The following is a 19,085-nucleotide window of genomic DNA, read 5'->3' as shown; positions in this document are numbered from 1 at the left end:
AAAAATTGGGAACCAAAAAGACATTTTCCACACAAATGTAGGCGTTTACAACTGTGTTTATTGTATAAAGACAAGACAGCTGGCGTAACTGGTCAAAAACTCTGATTCTGTTTTTTTTTAAGGTAGAAAAAAACTGGCTTGAACTACAGGACTCAATAAACAGCAATTAAAAAAAAAAAAAAAAAAATCGGGATGGAAATTATATATAAAAATAAAGCAAATTACGACTACACAAGCGGCAAAGGATTACTCATAATCAAAAGGTCAGATTAAATACTACAGTACCAACACCTAGAAAAATGCTCCATAATGCTCGGATTCTATAGCGGTAAATAAAAGATGCTCGCTCCGTAACTGAAAAGCAAAGAGCAAGAGAGGAGGAAAGGGGCAGTAGAGGTAAAAAGCATGCATTTGTTCTCCGTTAAGCTCAGTCAGGCTGTTTCTTCCTGCCTTCTCGCGCTGTAGCCCATAAATACACACAGCCGCCTCTTCAAACCGAGGGGGGAAGATGGACGCCAGGCGTCCACGTCTGATGCATAATCAATAACATTCATTACGAGTTTAGAATATCTATCATCTACCACCTCACGTTCAATGCTTAGTGAAGATAATCCCACATCGAACTGGATAACGACGCGTGAGAAACGGGAGGCTAGCGCGATGAGACGGACAGGTTCCATAGTTGGTGACTTAAACTGTACAAAAACAACAATAATGATCAGCTGCAGAGGTCAGAGGTCACAGGTGTTGGGGAAAAAAGGAGGAGGAGATGCAGGAGGAAGCTACTGGGAACCAGAAGACGAGCCTTGGCTGCCCTGTCCAGGGTAACCGCCGTACTGGCTGTAGTACTGGTTCCACTGGTTCTGGTTTTGGTAGTACTGCTGCCACTGCTGAGCGTACTGGAAGAAACGAGGGAGGAAAAAAAGTCAGACTTCAATCCAAAAAGGCTCAAAACGGTCAAACAGCTTATTGTTTGATTGTCGTCATCTAGAACTGAAACGATTAATCAGGTTACCTGCGATTAATCGATTAACTGATGCAGACTAGAAAAAAGGCCATTCACAAAAAATACAACCCCAGCAAATATTATGCCAAAACTGTAAAAATGTTTACATTTAGCATTAAAATCACATTTGTACAGATGATCTACACAGAACTCAAGTTTCAGCTTCACTTGTTCAAAATCTTTAAAAAGAAAATTTATTTCATATTAAGCACATTTTCCTGTCCTATTATTAATTGGTTAAATTAATAACCAATTAATTTCCTCTTATACGGAGGGCGAACAGTGCCAAATTACTGAAAAACTCGGATTTTTAGATTAACTTCAAATTTTTATAGGAAAAAAAAACAAAACAAATTTCTGAGCACTTATAAAATTGATATAAAAATTTTTCTTCAGTAAACTTTGACTTTTCTGAGTTTCAAAAGTCAAACATTTGACTTTTCAAATTCAGAAAATTTCCAAGAGGACAAATTTTGACTTGAAACCCAGGAATTTCCAAGCATTGGTCTGGAAAATTTATAAGATAAATCTCAAAATTTCTCTCTTTTTTATTGTTTTTTGCTGCTTGAGGAGGAGACGTTGCCTGACCTGCTGATATTGCTGGTTGTAGCTCTGCTGTTGCTGCGCTGGCGGCTGCTGCGCCGGCGGCGGCTGCTGGTGGTGGTTGTAGGTCTGTGCGGTGGTGGGCGTCTGGCTGTAGCTCTGGCTGTATCCTGGGTACTGACTGTAGCTGCTGTAGTAGTTCTGGTTGTAGCTGCCCTGGTTGTAGCCCTGGTTGTAGCTCTGGCTGTAGCCCTGCTGGTCAAAGCAACGCCAGGTTGTAAAACGTCTCCGACTCCAAACCAAACCCCACCAGCTGAGGGGAAGCTGCAGCTACCTGGTTGTATCCCGTCTTGTTGTAGGAAGCGGGGCGGTTGTAGCTTCCGCCCGACTGCTGGTTGCGGTTGTAGCTGCCGCGTGTGTCCGAGCCGCCGTCACGGTAACTGTTACCCCACCGGTTCTGGCTGTAGCTGCCGCGGTTGTAACCTAGGTAACAAAAAGACAAAATAAATGACAAATCTCCATCCTTTTAGGGAACAAAACTGTTAAAGCAGTTTAATCAGTTGTCTGTGCAGTGAACTATATGATGCTATGAGATCGTCTGACATATTTTACTTCTCTGCCTCATACGGGTCGATCCCCACAGCAGCCATTTTGTCCAGGTATCTTCTTCTCGCTTGTTGGCAAGAGTTTCTGCATATTTTCTTTTTGTTGGCCTCAAAGCGTCGCGCTGCGCTCGCCTACTAAGACGGCGCGGATCACTTTGGGTTCAGACTTGTGGGAACTATATATTAGATATAACACTTTGGGGGTTTTTTCCACTAAAAAGACAAATCAGTTCCCCAGGTTCTGCCTGATTGGTGTGTTTTATTGTAATAATGAAAAATGTCAATAAAGTTAAGCGCCTCACCTCCTCTGTACCCGCTGCCTCCTTCTCCGCTGCGGTTCTGGTAGCTGCCACGAAACCCGTCACGGTTGTCGTAGCGCTGGTAGCTGCCACCACTGCCGCCGCGTCCGCGGAAGCCGCCCTGCCTGTTGTCGAAGCGTTTGTCAGGCGGCGGGCCGGCCTTGCGGCCCTCCTCGTTGTACTGCTTCAGCAGCTTCTCGGCGTCTTCGCGCTGCAGCTCAACGAACGCCACGTCCTCCAGGAAGTCGCACGGCTCCGGCAGCGTGAAGTTGGCTTCGAGGGGCGGCCACCCATCCGAGCGGAGACGGGTGGAGAGAAACGGGGAGACAGAGACGGGGACGGGGAGGGAAGGGGGGGGGGAGGAGCGTAGTGAAGACCAGAGCAGCCACACCACCGGAAGACAAAAACGAGAAATAATTAGTACGACGCAAAGGCGACAAAAACAGAAGCAGATAAAGAAAGCAAAGGGAACAAACGTCGCCTCCAGGAGGAAACATTTGTTCAGACAGACAGAGAGGAAGGGGGACATCAGAAGAGACGGGGGACAAAAAGGACAACTAAAAAGTTGTAGTGAAGAGGGAACATCACCGCAAACCAAACACAGATCCTGGAACGGTTTTAGAAATCGACTCGAAAGGAAGCGACCTTTTAATGGCCGCCAAGCAACTAAATTTGGTTTTCGGATCTGAACAGGAAACGAGTCTCGGTTTGCAGCGTGTCCGAGTCTGAATGGAAAGTGGCAGAAAAAGGGACAAAGAATAGGAATCAAATTTATGTAAACTGTTTAAAAAAATTAAAAAAAATAAAAGTCCAGGTCTGATATCTGGTGGGTAAAAGGGGGAGGAGGGAGGGGGGGACATCTTCCAAGTTTGATTTTAGAGACAACACAGAAAAAGTAAAATAAAAAAAAAAAGTAGATTGTTTCTTTTTTTAAAATTATTATTATTAATTTTTGTTTTGTTTGTTTAAATTCGTTTCCACAGCATTCCTACCTTTCATTTCTAACACAGCATGATCGGGCACATCCTTCCCCTGCTCATTGGTTTGCTTTAATGTTCGTTCTTTAAAATCCTCGTCCGTGGGACAAATTACAATAGCCTTGCGTTGAAAACCTTCAAAAGGACGCATTTTTCGTCTCCTTGCTGATCCATAAACATTTGTCTAGCAATGGTGACAAGAAAGAAGTAGAAGCTTGTTTGTTATTGTTTACTTGTAAAGGCTTTCCACTGGGAGGAAGCTGGAACCCTGCAATAGTCAAGTGAGAGAGGTTTGGCTTCGGTGTCAATCTACGGGTTTTTTGGTTTCCTCTCGTCACTCCACAGACTCACCTCGAAGCCGGAACCAGAACCAGAACCCAATGACTGCAGAGCAATGTTAGTTTATCAAGGGGACCCAAAAAAAACAAAACAACAAACACTAAATTTTGTCGTCCGTTTGGTTAGTTTAATAAAAATATTAGGATGCACAGCTTTCTCATCGGTGAATAAAAGCAGATTTTGAGCATGTTTGTTATGTCATGCAGGCGATCGCTAATGTTAATTATTCATGCAGTTGGTGTGAAAACATATAGATTTGATTTGAAATATTTAATATTCTGCTTGATAAACGTAGACTAAAACGAGAAAAATCAACAATTTTTAAAACTATGACAAAACAAACTGAGTAAGACGATTAGCCATGAACTTTGTCATTTTTACATAAAAAACAGCCGAGTAAACCCATAAGCACACAAATGATGTAAAATGCTCTGTTTTTAGGACTGCTTTGAGGTGCCTGATGAAAATTCAACGCTTGAACCTTTCAAAACGAACAGCAGAGTTTCACCAACTCAAATGTAAGACTGAGACTTTTATCACCGCAGAAATGTACGAACGTCTTCCAGCCGACTGGCGATAAATTATAAAAAGTTAGCTAGGTAGCTAGCAGAGGTATATTTGCAGCTAGTTAGCGGTAGCCTCAATCGTAGCAAGGTGCAGAACGTAATGAAGATGCCCGAGTGCGAATCAAACGTTGGCCTGACTGAAAAGTCTCACGAGAGCAAAAAGAAAAAAACTAGTCCTGCCACAACAAAACTTAAGACTTACTTTAAAAAAAATAAATAAATAAAATAAAATTAAGAATTAAGGCCTTAATTTTCGATACATGGGTTAAAGACTTAAGGATGTATGGACACCCTGACAAACCATCCCGTAGCCGTTAACGCGCATTAGAGAACAATGTTTTCAGAGCGCTTCAGCTAAACGATTCAGACTAGCGGCGGCAGCAATTAGCAAACACCTGGTGGAAAAATGTTCATCTGCTGAGTTTAAAACACAAACTACGACTCAGTCCACGGCTGCTAAGATCGATTATAAACGGCACAATGGAGAAACGTCGTGACGTGCAGAAGGCAGAGTGTCGGAAAGAGTTGGAGCTTCTTAAAGGGACAGAGGCTAAATGTCAAGGCGTTAAATACAGTCAAATTACTTCAATGTTAAGTAAAATGTTGCATATATCAAACTTAACTGTTACAAAGTGGCACAATGTGCCAGGAAAATATATAATACCGGCCCTTTAAGTCTCAAACAGTTCAATTACTGAGAATATCTAGCATGTAATGAAGAAAAACAGAACGCATCACCTAAAAGCTCCTAAATTAAACTTTTGTACAAATATTTGCTTTATAATTTCAAGACGCAGAACAAGAAAGATCAGATTAACTTTTCTAAATGCAGTAGAACGATACGCTTCAGTGGCAAACCGAGAATTATGCCGACAGTCGGCCGATCGATCCCGGCTACGAACGGGCGGCGTAAACGTTTCTGGCTAAATCAGCAGAGTTCGTATCAAACGGGGCAGTAATGACGCAGACTTCATACTGGTTTAAAGAGATCAAGTAAATATTTTTACAGTAATTAAGAAATAAAAAGTTTTTTGTTTTCAATAATTCAACTTTGTTGGAATAATCTGCACTCAGTCTAGGATTATTCAGTCCAGGTTAGGGATGAGATTTTAATCTCAACTTCCCTACATAAAAACACACACACACAAAAAAAAAAACAACTTATAGTGAAGCATTAAAATTTATTGTTTCTCTGTTTCTATCAAAAACTGGAGGATAAAAAGTCTTCAGTTCGGAGTTTTGGTCTCAACTAGCCTTTTGTTGGAAGGACAATTTTGTTTACAAACACTTTATAATTTTATTGGTTGTTTCTGTTTGTTTATTTAGGATATTTAACATGTTTGTTAGAATTTAGCTTATTGAACTTTGAGAATGTCTCCTTACCTTTACGTTACTTAAAAATGGTCTTAAAAAAAACCCCCAAAAAAACAACTATCGTTTATCACAATAACTTTGGCGACAATTTATCATGTAGCAAAATGCGTTTCCGCGACACGTCTACCAGATCAAGTCAAAACGATTCAGAATCACAAGCTGAGAAACTGATAACTTCAGCCTCATTAGCTGTTCCACTAGAATAAAATATCCAATATGTAGAATATTCACTGAACATTCCAGAATCGCACGGCATTCTGGGAGATGTAGGCAGAGGACAGGCTTTAGCTAAGCAGCCAGCTGAGCCACAAACCAACTCTCTCTCTCTCTCTCTGGTTGCTTAGCAACAGCCTGCTGGGCAACAAGCAGTTTCAAGTTCCCCCCACTTTGGTTACCTAGCAACCACCTACTGAGTAACTTGCACAGCAGTTTCAAGTTTCGCCTCATAGCTGCTTAAAAATAAGAAAAAGTTAAAATTGGATAAAAACAGGAAAAGGTCCCGTCACTAGTTTGGCAGAACTTCAGATATTCAAGAAAAAATAAATAAAAAATCAATAATTGTTGATATAAACCGATGTGAAACATTTATATCGAGACATTAGGAGGGTCGATGTAGACTTAATATTTTATGTGCTGGTTTAACGATAAGAACTATATCAGAATTTATTTTTTATTTTTTTAGATATTCAATGGATGCGACTGCATTAAACCGCAATATTAGCCCCATAAACACAAATAGTGCTCCTGAAAACATTCCCATTTGTTTCTTTAGGACACCGGTCACACAAGGAAAAGCAATTTCTATAAATAAACTGCAAAATTAACTGCATCTAATCATATTTTCCAAATCTGATCATTGGTTTTCTTTGTGGAATTAAAGGAGAAAATGGCAAAAGCAATCCAAACAAAACGGATGGTAAAAAAAATAACATAAAATCATTAAAACGGAATCTACCATGACAACAATAAAGAAATTAATAACGATAAATATTTACATCATATTATATTTTTTTTGCACCAGCAGAAGCAAGACGTCCATTATTAAATCTGGACATAAACAATGGCTTATAATTATATTACTAAAGATTATGAAAGAGGTCTGTGCGTCACGCCGCCCTTCGCTCCGACTCGCATCCAAACAGACACAAACTGCCGTTAACGCGCCACATGTTAAGACTTTTTATTTATCGTTCGTGCTTTTTTTTTTTATTAGCTTCCTTCACGTTATAATATCGTGAACATACGGTCTGCTCTGATCGCTCAAAACGCGCCGGCCTCCGCCGTGCAACGCTGGCGTTCTCCTTCTGCGTTGGGGTCGTAAATGCCTCACACGGACGTCTGATCGCGTTTCATCAACGCAGAATGAACGGCCGAAAACAATAAGCGGATTAAAATTTATCAAGATTTGCTGTGTGAACAAAACTTAAAAAAAAAAAAGAAAAAGAAAAACTTTCACTGGACGTCAACCATCGAGACGCACAAAAGGTGGCAGCGGCCACTGCGGTTTACCCTAATTTCATTACAGTTCATGTTTTTATAACGACAACAAAGATTATTATTATTAAAATAGCTCTATTCTAGTGTTAAGTGGCTAATCGGGTTCAGATGCCAGTTGGAAAGAAAATCTGCAGCTTTGCGTCACAACAGATTCGGTAAATTAATAATTTTTTAAACACCTTCCTGTAACGGCAGAGGAAATTATGACTCCATCGCCAGGCTAAATTTAAAAATAACCACAAATATGATCAGTGTTGTGCATAAACCGTCCAATAAAAACAATAATTAGCTGCTGTTCATCATTTCTGTGTCCATGTAAAAACCCCACATTGTTCGTTTCCCATTTTTAACGCTCATCGCCTTTACTTTGTCTTATTTGCAATAAAAATAAAAAAAAAGACCAACTTCCGGTTTTTTGGTTTGATGCTTTTAATTTGATAGGCCAACTTCCCACTGTTTAAATTATCGAACGGCGGCTTATTGGCAACAAAGACAAGTTTGAACAAGTTTGGTAAAAAGCATCAGCTGTAAAGGTGTTATTTTGTAAATAAGTGTTAAATACCGAGCTGTTCAAACTGTGGATTTGCTTTATTACATATGAAACCAGAGTAGTTTTTAGAGTACAGCTGATATTTTTTAGTTGTTTCGGCTTTAAGAGTGGTGTAAACTAAAAGTTTATTTCCTTTAAATCATCATAAAAGCAGCATGCATGTAAACTAATTTATTGGCATGATGCTTGATTTCCCATCACCTCTTAGAAAGCGTGCTTCCAAAAATACATGCAGGTAACAAAGGAGTCATTTATGTAGAAATTAATCAGAAAGGCAAGAATAATTTGACGATATTTAATTATAAACACTACCTTCTTCTAAGATCTTTAATTTAAATAAGTATTTTTAGGTACAATACGACTAAACTGATGAATTTAGGGTGGAAATGTTTCTTCGAAAAGAGCCAAATTGTGAGTAAAGTAGCCCTGACAGAAGGACAAAGCTGCTCTGACGGGTCCCCTCACTTACCTTCACTCACCTTTGCCTTGGCACGAACGCGAGTCGCGGCCCAGACAACGACAAACAGAAACAACTTACCTTCGCATACTCACGGTTTCCACAGAAAAGCCACACTAGACCCACTTACCTTCACACACTGGCCGAGCACAGGGAGCTGAAAACCCAAACGCCGTTAGTCACTACTTACCTTCAGGGTCAATTAATTTAAAAGTTAAAATAAAAACACACTCAAAAAGCTCCATCTTTCTCACTTACAAGTAGCTTTTAAGAAAAGCCATCAACTCTGGCTTATTGAATTAGCAACAGAAGGTGTTTTTCTTACTCACCAGGCAGAGCTTACTTGTTTCTCAACATCTTTACAAAGTCATGGTTTACTTGTACATTTTTCACAAGACAAAACAGTACTGTAATATGACATGGGATAAATAATAGCAAATATACTGAAAACATGACATTGTTCTGTCGCTTATGACAGCCAGTAATCATTTTCTGTTACACGACAAGCAAGTGACAACAGGGTGATCAATGCTTCTTCTACTCTATAATACACAGAGACCCCCTGAAAGATAAATAAATAGTCCATTAGAGAGAAAGTGATCATCAGGGCACATTGACTCACTGTGGTGAGTGTCAGAACCGGGCGGCGGAGGAGCAGCAGTACCTGATCCAGGATGTAGTTGCGTCTCTTGCGGGCGGCGATCTCGATCAGCCGGTTCAGACACTGGGTGGCCTGCTGGATGAGGACATCCCAGCGGCCGGCGTAGTTCCTCTGGCGCCGCAGACCCATCACCTGGACAGGCAGGCGCAGGGGGAACGGTTGGCCAGGTTCACCGGGACCACATGGTACAACGTTAATCAACTTTGGGTTTAAGTTTAATTCAGTTTTAAATGTCATTTTTATTCAATTTTAAATGTAATTTTAATTCCGTTTTAAATTTAATTTTTATTTAATATGTACATTTAATTTTAATATTTAATAATTTCATTTTGGATTTTTTTTTTATTAATCAAGTTTATTTCTATAACATATTCCAGCAAATAAATTAATTTTATTTAATATATACATTTAATTTTACATTTTTATTTAAATGTAATTTTTTTGTTTAAGTTTATTACTATAACATTTCAGCAATTAGATAAATGTAATTTTAAATATTTTTTATTTATTTAATATGTACATTTAATTTTAATATTTCATAATTTCATTTTAGATTTTGTTTTATTAGTCAAGTTTATTTTTATAACATATTCCAACAAATAAATTAAATTACATTTTTATTCAATATTTAAATGTTTTCATTTTTTTTGTTTATTTCTATAACATATTTCAGCAATTAGATAAATGTAATTTTAAATAATTTTTTTTTTAATTTAATATATACATTTAATTTTTTATGTAATTACCTTTAATTTTAGTTTTTATTTTGGTTTGTTGGCCAAGTTTACTTGTATAACATATTTCAGCAATTAGATCAATTTAATTTGAATATAATAACTTAAATTTTAATTTAATATATACATTTAATTGTAATTAAAGTTAAATTAAAATGTGCTATACAAATAAAATTGACTGTTTCAAAATCAACTCCAAACCGGTGGGTTTTTCGTCTAGATTTAAAGGAACTCAGTGTTTCGGCTGTTTTGTAGTTTTCTGGAAGTTTGTTCCAGATTTGTGGTGCATAGAAGCTGAATGCTGCTTCTAGATGTTTGGTACATCAGATCTTTAGTACGTTGTGGTGCTAAACTGGTCAGTGATTTATAAACTAACAGCATTTAAAGTCTCTTATCTGAGTAGGGACTGGAGAACATGGTGATGTTTCTCCATCTTCCTGGTTTTAGTCAGAACTCCAGCAGCAGCGTTCTGTGAAGACACTGCTGCTGGAACCGATGTGACTAAAGATAAACACATGATGAGTTTCTCTAGCTCTCGCTGAGACGTTAGTCCTCTAATCCTGGAAATGTTCTTCAGGTGATAGAAGGCCGACTTTGTAACCGTCTCTATGTGGTTCTGAAGGTTCAGAGCCAGATTCTGGGACTGGTCTTTAGTTTCCAGCTCTACTAACTGTTGCTGTGATCGTCAGAGCTGACCTTCATCTTGTCCATGATGGCGTTTGTCCCCAGGATGTTGTACTTCTTGTCTGGATTCTCCTGGGCGTGTTTTATGGCCCACGTGGTTTTTCCACAGGCAGGCAGACCAACCATCATCAAAATCTGAAACAAGAAGCAAATAAAAGCTGATTATGTTTTTTTTTTTAACCATTATTTATTTAATGGTCGACACTTGAAGAGCAGCAAATCCCCAAAACCACTTTTTTCCCCCAGATAAGCTGAATGAACTGGGCCTTAAGGTGCCGACTTCCTGTTCCTGTGTAAACTCCTTAAAGGGGCAGCGACGTGCGTCTTCCAGCCATTTCACAGCACAATCTAGTAACTATACGTCACCTTCAGATGTTATAAAAATACGGCGCATTTACAGCTGGAAGGAAACTATTGTCAACGCAAAAGGGTTGAGCTGATTTGACGTAGTTTTAGAGCCAAAGCCATTTTATTTATCTGAATAAATACGTGATAATAAGAGAATAAAGTGGTAAATAATACAAAATCAAGCCATAAATTATACAAGAATTAGGGCTGAAACGATTCCTCGAGTGATTCGAGTACCTCGATTATTAAAATTCCTCGAGGAAAATTGACCTGCCTCGAAGCTTCGTTAATTTATGCTTTATCATTTAGCGCACCGTGTTTCAGCCGGAACATTATTTGCGTTGAGCGGAGCTCTGACTTCCGCCTCTGAGTTGTTGACGGAAGCTACGTGTTAGCGGCATAACGTCCAATCTTCAAGTTCGGCCCGCGGGGATTTTACTGATTGGTGATAATTCCGGGTTTTCATCGTTTTTGTGGGACCAATAAACATCCTTAAAATGACCGGCGCGATGCCGGAAGTTCGGCAGCCTTTCTGCTCCGGAGCTGCTGGTTGAACGGCGGGAAGAAGCCGAGGAGGATTTATACAGGTGAGCGGAGAGACTGAACACGGCGGCGGCTGATGCTTACAGGGTCAGAGCAGCTTTACGGACGAACCGCACAATAAACTTTTATCATCCCGGTCTGAACAAACGGGAGGCGGAACATGGCTGGTAGATGAGTTTCTGAACGGAGGAGCCGTAAATATCCCGTATTGCTCCCCCGGTCTACAAAAAAGTAACTGGTAGGGAAGCTCAAATGTGGAAAAAATAGACTGATGTTGATATCCGATAGTAACTGGTGTTATGGAAGATTTACCAATATTTTATTTCATAATTGTTTTTATCCGATTACTCGATTAATCGTAAGAAAAATCTATAGATTACTCGATTACTAAAATAATCATTTACAACAGCCCTAACAGGAATTAAAACACGAATCATTAAAACTTTCTTCTGTTAATGTTGAGTCTCATAAATCAAATCAACTTTTACTTTGACTCAAATATTCTGTCGTAGACTCGTATTCCAACAAATTATTTTCTCAGTATTTTAGCTCCTGTGTGTATTTAACCAAACCGTCACCTCGCATTCAGATTTGTTGGCAGGTCCCTTTGTGCCTCTGATTTTGTCCTCCATGGGAAGATCGTGGAAGAAGGTGTAGCCCTCCTCCGGGGGGAAGTAGGGCTCCCTCTTCTGGCCGAAGTTGAACTCGACGGCGCAGTTCTTCACCAGCACGTGGGGGAAGAGCGCGCGGCCCGCCAGCTCCTCCTTGGTGGTCCGGAAAGCAACGCCCAGGTTCACGCCGTTCTTCGAGAAGCCCATCGTCACTTCGTCGCCACTTTCAAAGTCCTGCGAGTAAAAAGACGGGAAAACAGAAACAGCGTTGCACGTTAGACGTTCGGCAGGTTTCACCAAATCCGATTGAAAGACGTCTGAAAACCATCGTGAATGAAGTCGAAGACCAGCGTCACGACGGAAACGTACAAAAAAAATAACTGCATATTTCATTTAGTAGCAGTGCTCGACTTGTTTGCACAGAACGCAGCCAGTCCAGTCAGTTTACGCTTACAAATTTTATATTTTAAAATCAGACAAAAGAAAAATTGTCTCCAAATCAGTTTCTTTAAATAAAAAACTTTTAACAGAAACTGCAGGTGTGAGTCTGTCTGGTGATTTTATGGTTAAAACTCGTTTTCCATTCAGCGGGAAGAAAATCCAGAAATTTAACTCCAGAGTAAAAATACTTCATAAAGTTACTCAAGTAAAACGCAGCAATAAATAATCTAAAAAAAGATTACTCTAGTAAATGTAAGTAGTTGCTCTGCTACAGAGCAACGCAGCATCATCAGATTACTCTGCACTTACAATGTAGCAGCCGACTACGTCGTTTTCACCAAACTTCTCGCCGTAGTCTGCAAACTTGCAGTCACTAGATTTCTTCCCCGTTCCTCCATATCCGAAAGAAAACGGCTCCTCGCCTGCAGGAAACGAAGAAACATTTTCCAATTCAGAGGCAGACAAGTTTATTTCTACAGCAACAAGGCAGCTCAAAGAGTTTTACACAATAAAATCATGAATCATGAAACTAGGAACACAGCAGACGCTCCACCAGGCGTCTGCTAATGGCTGCTGGCTAGTCTGAAGGAGCCGAGTGGCGGAGGAGCTAGGGCTGTAGTGATACAATAATCTCACGATACGATACACGATATTCTGCTCACGATACGATATATATTGCGATATTCAGCAAACGGTACAATTCAATACACTTTTGCGATTTTCTGAAAGGTTTTAGAGGGACAGAGTGATTTTGGTGACATTTTGTGACTGTTATAGAGGTGGATTGAATTAATTTAACTGAAAACTGATTAAAAGCACCAACTACAAAATACCTGGCTCTGGTTGGACACGACAGCTGGACAAAATGAATCAGAGAAGTGGTGAGAAAACATGTTTCTTTTAACTGAAACAGTACAAACTGTAGCTTAAATGCATTTGTAAAGTAAATAAAGTCACCAAGTATCTGCTCTGAATAGTTTGATACCTTTTTAACACTTAACATGTGAAGGAATCACTCTGATGACCTAATCACTCTCACGGCGAAGCAAGCAGTGAGTGAGCAAGGTGACAGTTAGATGATACGATACTTGAGGGTGAATATCGATTTTTTTCAAGGAAAATTTTTTTTCGATATATATCGCAAAATCGATATCGTTACACAGCCCTAGGAGGAGCTGCGTCTTGAAGGCGTTTTTCAGACACCATGTTGGGTGTCGACGTTCTCACCAAGCTGAGTGCTGCAGTTGTTGAGGGACCATCCGATCCGGACCACATGCGGGTCGGGTTCGCTGCTGGGCAGGTGCTTCACAGGAATTTCCTCGTTAATCTGAGGAAAACGTAGCAAAACGACACAGAGGCTGAAGGAATGACAAAACTTTCTGTATGGAAAAATGAGCTGCTTCACTGCGACTTACCTTCATCTCGTAGCAAACACGACCCCGAGTGACGCCGTGGGTCGCTCGGGCGCCGGCCCACAGGTAGGCGAACCCTTCGATGGTCAGAGGATAACCGCTGTACCGATCCCTGGACACCTTGAAGTGCAGGTCACAGTTATCTGACGAAAAGAAAGAGACGTTGTTAAAAGGTTTTAACCAAACGGCGTGAACAAATGAGGTGTCTGAAAAAAAAAAAAAAGTTATTTCTACGTTCTTTGAAAAACAGAAAAATGCATCAACATGATTAATTTGTAGCCACTGTAATTAAAAACCAACTCCAGAGAATAAACCTGTCACAATAAGAAATAAATCAACTATCCGCATGATAAATTAAAATAAGCTGAATAATTTAAAGTTACATTATTTGTCGTTTTCTCTTTTTACTAAAAACTGGATGATAAAAGTCTCGTCTGGCGTTTTGGTCTCAACTAAACCTTTTCTTTGAAGGACAATTTTGTTTACAGAGATTCATAATTCATTTTATTTGTTGCTTTGTGTTTTTATTTTAAAATGTCTTCATTTAATCAGAATTTAAAGTTTAATCTTTAAGAAAGTTTTCTGGTATTATTATGCCGTTATTTCTATTATATTACTTGAAAATCGTCTCAAAACAACAATATTGTAATTTATCCCAATAACTTCTGGAACAATTTGCCTTGAAGCAAAATTTGTTGTCGTGGCAGATTAATATTTTTAAAGGACAATTTTGTTCACAGACACGTCCTGATCTAATTTAATTAGTGGTTTTGGTCGTTTTATTTGTTGTGTTGTTTACAAAATTAAAGTTTAACGTTCTTTGAGAGGGTAAACTCATTATTATTATTATTATATCACTTGATAACATTGTTTTTTGTCTAATAATAATTTCTGGGACAATTTATTGTCCAGCAAACCAACATATTTCTCTCGTACAGAGAGATTTCTTCTGGTAAAATTAATTTCCTGCAGAAAATAACAAAACTGCCTCCTGACACCATTTAAAACTCAGAACCACCAACCAGGACGAAGGTTTGGTTCCCTGTGTAAATATAACTCACATGTATCAATTGTCACCATGGAGTCATCGACGTTCTCCTCTTCGTCTTCAGCAGGAGGCTGCGGTGTCCGAGATCTGCCCAAAAACACGACCATAAGATCAGGAACATCGACGTTCTGCTGGAGAACGCCGATGTGCAGCTCTGCTACCTCTTCTCCTCGCGGTGCTCGTAGTAGCCGTAGCTCCTGTTCTCCTCGTGCGGCCTCTTCCGGCTGTTCCCGCCTTTGCTGTCCTCCGTTTTGATTTCGGCCTGGTCTTGCTGTTCTGCTTTCTGCGGCTCCTGCCGTTCGTCTCCAACTGGCTCAGCCTCGTCTTCTGTTTCGATTTCTGTTTTAATTTCTAAGAGGTAAAAAAAAAAAAAAAAAAAAAAAGAAAATGATGCAAGAACTAGGAAAACACCGATTCTGGCTGATCGCCGATCTTTACAATTACAATTTTGACTGACGATTTTTTTGTCTGTAATGTTGCTAAATGTTTAGCGAGAAAATCACTGAGTTGGAAACAGTGGGGTAACTATTGCTAGCTGCAAACTAGTGTTGCACCAATTTATTGACGCAGACTTCCTTAGATCTGGGAGATCGGACACATCGCCTGATTTTATCCACCTCAACACAGGTCAAAACTCAGCCGCTGTCCTCTTCTGCTGTCTTGTGAGGGTGTCTTGACACACCGGCCCACCAGCTCATGTCTGCATGCTTGCAGTTACCAATAAAACCGCTCTACTGTTTCCAACTCAGTGATTTTCTTGCAAAATTAGTGACATTTCAGACAGAAAAATTTGGTATGAGCCAAAATCAGACTCCAGAGAAGTGCTATCGTTGAACTCATACTCTGCAAATCGTCACCAGCTGATAAATCGCTGCACCCTTAGCAAGAACCATTAACAGTTTAAACACTTTTTTAAACAAATACAATATTCAGCTTGTGATGAACCAAAGATGTCATAAAAAATAATCTGCTAATAACCTTTTGCGTTGTCCTCGAAGTTCGTCTCCGGCTTGCTCTCCTCCTCGGATACGGCGCTCGATCTCTGTATCTCTCCGTGACCGGAGTCTGAAGTTTGCCGACTTTCGTACGGCTCTGCTTCCGCCTCCTCTTCCTCGTAGTAGCCACCCGAATCTCTGCCCTCGTCTTCCTCTTGAGGGTTATCGCCATCGCCAGCATCATCCACGTCATCGCCTCCATAGTCTTGATCTTCTAATGAACAAGAAGAGATTAGAAATTAGCTGAAAGTTTAGAAAAACAATCCAGTGATTGGAGACCTTCTACAAAACGTCACACTGCAGATGTAAATATTGAGTTTTAGATTCACAAGCTAGCAAAAATCAGCATTTCCAGTGTATGGCTAATAAAATATGGTAATTTTGATCAATTTACAGATCATAGATTTGCAAACTGCACGAACAGCATCACTCCAAAACACAACTAATCGGAAAAATCAACACCATTTAATAAAAACACAACAAATATATGACAAAACAACTTCAACTAGAACAAGGTTTATTCACTGAACCTATAAGATTAAATAGTCAAACTGTTAAAGTAGTCAAAGAAACTAAAAATCTTGGAATTATTCTTGAAAATAATTTGATGTTTTCCAGAGTCAAAAATCCTAAATGTTCCTGTTTTGTCACATCAAGCTGATTTACTATATATATATATATATATATATATATATATATACTCAATAATTTTGTTCCATATTTCTTGCTTCATATCAGTTTTGGATAAGAAACCTGTAGGATGGCATCAACAGATACAAACTATTTAAATTTGGACATTCTGGGGAAGATTTAGCATTTAAAAGATGTTTTTAAATGTCTGAATAATCATCTGTAATCATTACTTTCTGATCTAAAAGTAAAAACGAACATTTACATCTTTAACCAAGGTCTAAAAATGACCTAAGTCTGGGTTGCTCATATGGGAAAATGTAGCAAACTTTATTTTAACACTGATCTAATAATTTAGTTTAGTTATTTGTTTTAGGAGCTCACTGACTGCAGTTTTCCTGCACATCACCAGTCTTTAAAAAGCATGATTGCTTTTGTCGATTTCAGCCAATACAGATTTTATTTTTGTTTGAAAAGTTGCTAAGTTAGCAACATTGGAATGACTACTGCTATCATGACCTGGTGAGCGATTACATCCGTCAGATTTTCACATAAAAGTATCGGCCGATCACCCAAAATTGTTGCCGATACCGATCACCTGCATCTCATTTCTCATCCTGCCTGTGCAGCTGGTCTCCTCTTTCCTTCAAACTGTGCAAACGCGCAGCAACAAATCCTAAGCGATGTGGAACCATGACGCACTGAGTGAATGGGGACGTTTGCGTGTTGCGGCAGAAAATTGAAGCACGTCAAAATGCATCAACACAACGAAGCTAATACGACGTAAAAACAATGACATACTTGACAGAGTTTGGCTACATCGAGGCTCACTGCAGTAAAAAAAGACATATGGAGGATCAGATAGCAGGTAAAGCAGCACAGCTACAAACACTCACCCGGATTAGCATGACGGTCAGAAAGCTAAACAAATAACCCGTAAAATTATTTAAGTCTCTGAGCTGCGATGTAAGACGCTGGTTCTGCTCTCGCTGTTGAACCGCTGCTACGCTACAAGTAGTAATATTTCACAGACGGAGCGCCGCTTCTGCTCCACCTGGTAGTGACTCTCACACTGAACCTCTGCTTAAAGCTGCAGCATCTAACTTAAAAAATACATTTTACATACGTATTAAAACTTTCGCTGTCCTAACATGAGACAGATAATCTCTGAAAAAATAATCAATCTCCTCCCTGCTCTGCATAATTACTCCACTCAGTCAGAAACAGCCACTCAGAGCTAGCAGTAATCAGCTAGCCGCCGTGCTAACAGGAAGTTTTCATTCAGTAACTCTGGATTGTTTATTGTAATGGATCCTGTATTTGCCTTTGAATGTTAAGTTAAGTTTTTTGGCAATGTTGAGAGGTTTTATTTTGGCTCTTTGCATTATTTAGCCTCTTCAGAGCCTTTATATGTTATCAGTCTGTTAAAGATAGTATTATTGATCGCAGTACAATTTGCAGAATGCCTGTTTTGTTTAGTTTTCTTCTTGGAAAAAGTTATTAAAAACAAGTTTTTGTCTAAATTAAGGTGAATTCATGGTTCCTTTTTCCACATAATGTAATCGGTAGTGCTTATGATTAAAAAAATAATAATTATTTGATTGGTGTCGGTATCGGCAGGAAAAAACCTGATCGGCCACATCTCTAGTTTGTACTATGCATATTAAATAATTTTAAGCTCCAATTAATAGATCTTTGGTAAATTCATTTCAATAAGTGCTTGTAAAATAACTTTTGGAGACTATAATAGTCACAAGAATAATGTAAACAAGCATGTTTCTGTTTAAATGAATCTGTGACGGTAAAAAGCGGGACTCTACCTTGTTGGTCTGGAGCTTCCTCCTCCTCCTCCTCCTCCTCTGGGTTTTCCTCGTCGTATTCCTCCTGACCCGTTTGCTCCGAGGTCTCCTCCTCTGCCTCAGCCTCCAGGGCGGCTTTCAGCCTCTCCATCAGGTCCGCCTTCAGGCCTCTGGTGTCGAGGCCGCGGCGCTGGAGCTCCTCCTTTAACTCATTCACTTTCAGTTTTTTCACGTCTAAACTCATGGTTGCTCCGAACGGTAAACTCTCGAGTTTTGTCGTCTTTCTTAAGTGACAAAACAAGAGAGAAAGCAAAAACAAAAAACACACATGATGGTTAGCCACAGTTTACAGAGTGGGGCTGACTTTCAAACGGATCAATTCTGCGCGGTTTCTCCGCCGAACGGAATACGTAATGGTGTGGCTAGGCTATGCTAGGCTAGCTAGCAGTGCAGCATCAACACATTGAACAGTTAAAAGTTCGTGCGTAAAAACACTACGGTACATAATTACAAAATGGATGTTTGTAGATATGCTCCATTAGGTAAAAGCACTCACTAGAATGCTTCTACGGCAAGCCCTCGCTGCAAACCGCCACTGTACGGCTAAAGACGATAACCTTCTAAGCCTAGCCTAGCTAACATCCCTAGCATGTTGCCTTAAACACCGCCAAGCGATGCGAAACAAATGCATTTAACACGGAGAAAACAAACCTCCTTTAAGTTACACGGCTTTTCATGCAGGCCCTGCTGTCAGTGCATCGTATGTACAGTTTGTAATACAGCTATAAAATAAAATATGAAGAAAAATCAAACTGAGGCCTACCTCCTTTGACGCGAGCTGCGCGGGTAAGTCCGGGTAGGAGACTGAAAGAAACGCTAGCGCCCCCCAGCGTCATTAACTCAAGGGTAAAAATATTGGCGCATGCGCAGGGCGGAACAGCTCGCTCTCTACTACTACCAAGTTTT

General features: G+C 39.7%; 1 protein-coding gene across 4 annotated transcripts; it reads right to left on the bottom strand.

Moving 5' to 3' along the window:
- Nucleotides 1–38: 38 nt before the first annotated feature.
- Nucleotides 39–19,039, bottom strand: hnrnpul1 (heterogeneous nuclear ribonucleoprotein U-like 1). 4 transcript variants are annotated; one of them, XM_008426517.3, is made up of 16 exons: nt 18,943–19,039; nt 18,141–18,403; nt 15,674–15,904; nt 14,857–15,046; nt 14,709–14,782; nt 13,651–13,790; nt 13,463–13,562; nt 12,545–12,657; nt 11,762–12,028; nt 10,305–10,427; nt 8,878–9,006; nt 3,446–3,614; nt 2,457–2,726; nt 1,884–2,032; nt 1,595–1,804; nt 39–899 (listed from the first exon to the last, which is right to left on the bottom strand). In XM_008426517.3, the coding sequence occupies exons 2-16, from the start codon at nt 18,361–18,363 to the stop codon at nt 783–785; spliced, it is 2,505 nt and encodes an 834-aa protein (XP_008424739.1). In that variant the 5' UTR covers nt 18,364–18,403; nt 18,943–19,039; the 3' UTR covers nt 39–782. The 4 variants fall into 4 exon arrangements, with proteins under 4 accessions (XP_008424739.1, XP_008424741.1, XP_017163648.1 ...); XM_008426519.3 differs by having other exon boundaries at nt 1,595–1,801; XM_017308159.2 differs by having other exon boundaries at nt 15,674–15,901.
- Between the last annotated feature and the right edge of the window lie 46 nt (nt 19,040–19,085).

Source organism: Poecilia reticulata, chromosome 13 (assembly GCF_904066995.2).
Source record: "Poecilia reticulata chromosome 13, P_reticulata-male-v2, whole genome shotgun sequence".
Lineage (NCBI taxonomy): Eukaryota > Metazoa > Chordata > Actinopteri > Cyprinodontiformes > Poeciliidae > Poecilia > Poecilia reticulata.
The sequence above is the reverse complement of the archived record's forward strand: the minus strand, read 5'-3'. Positions and strand labels throughout refer to the sequence as shown.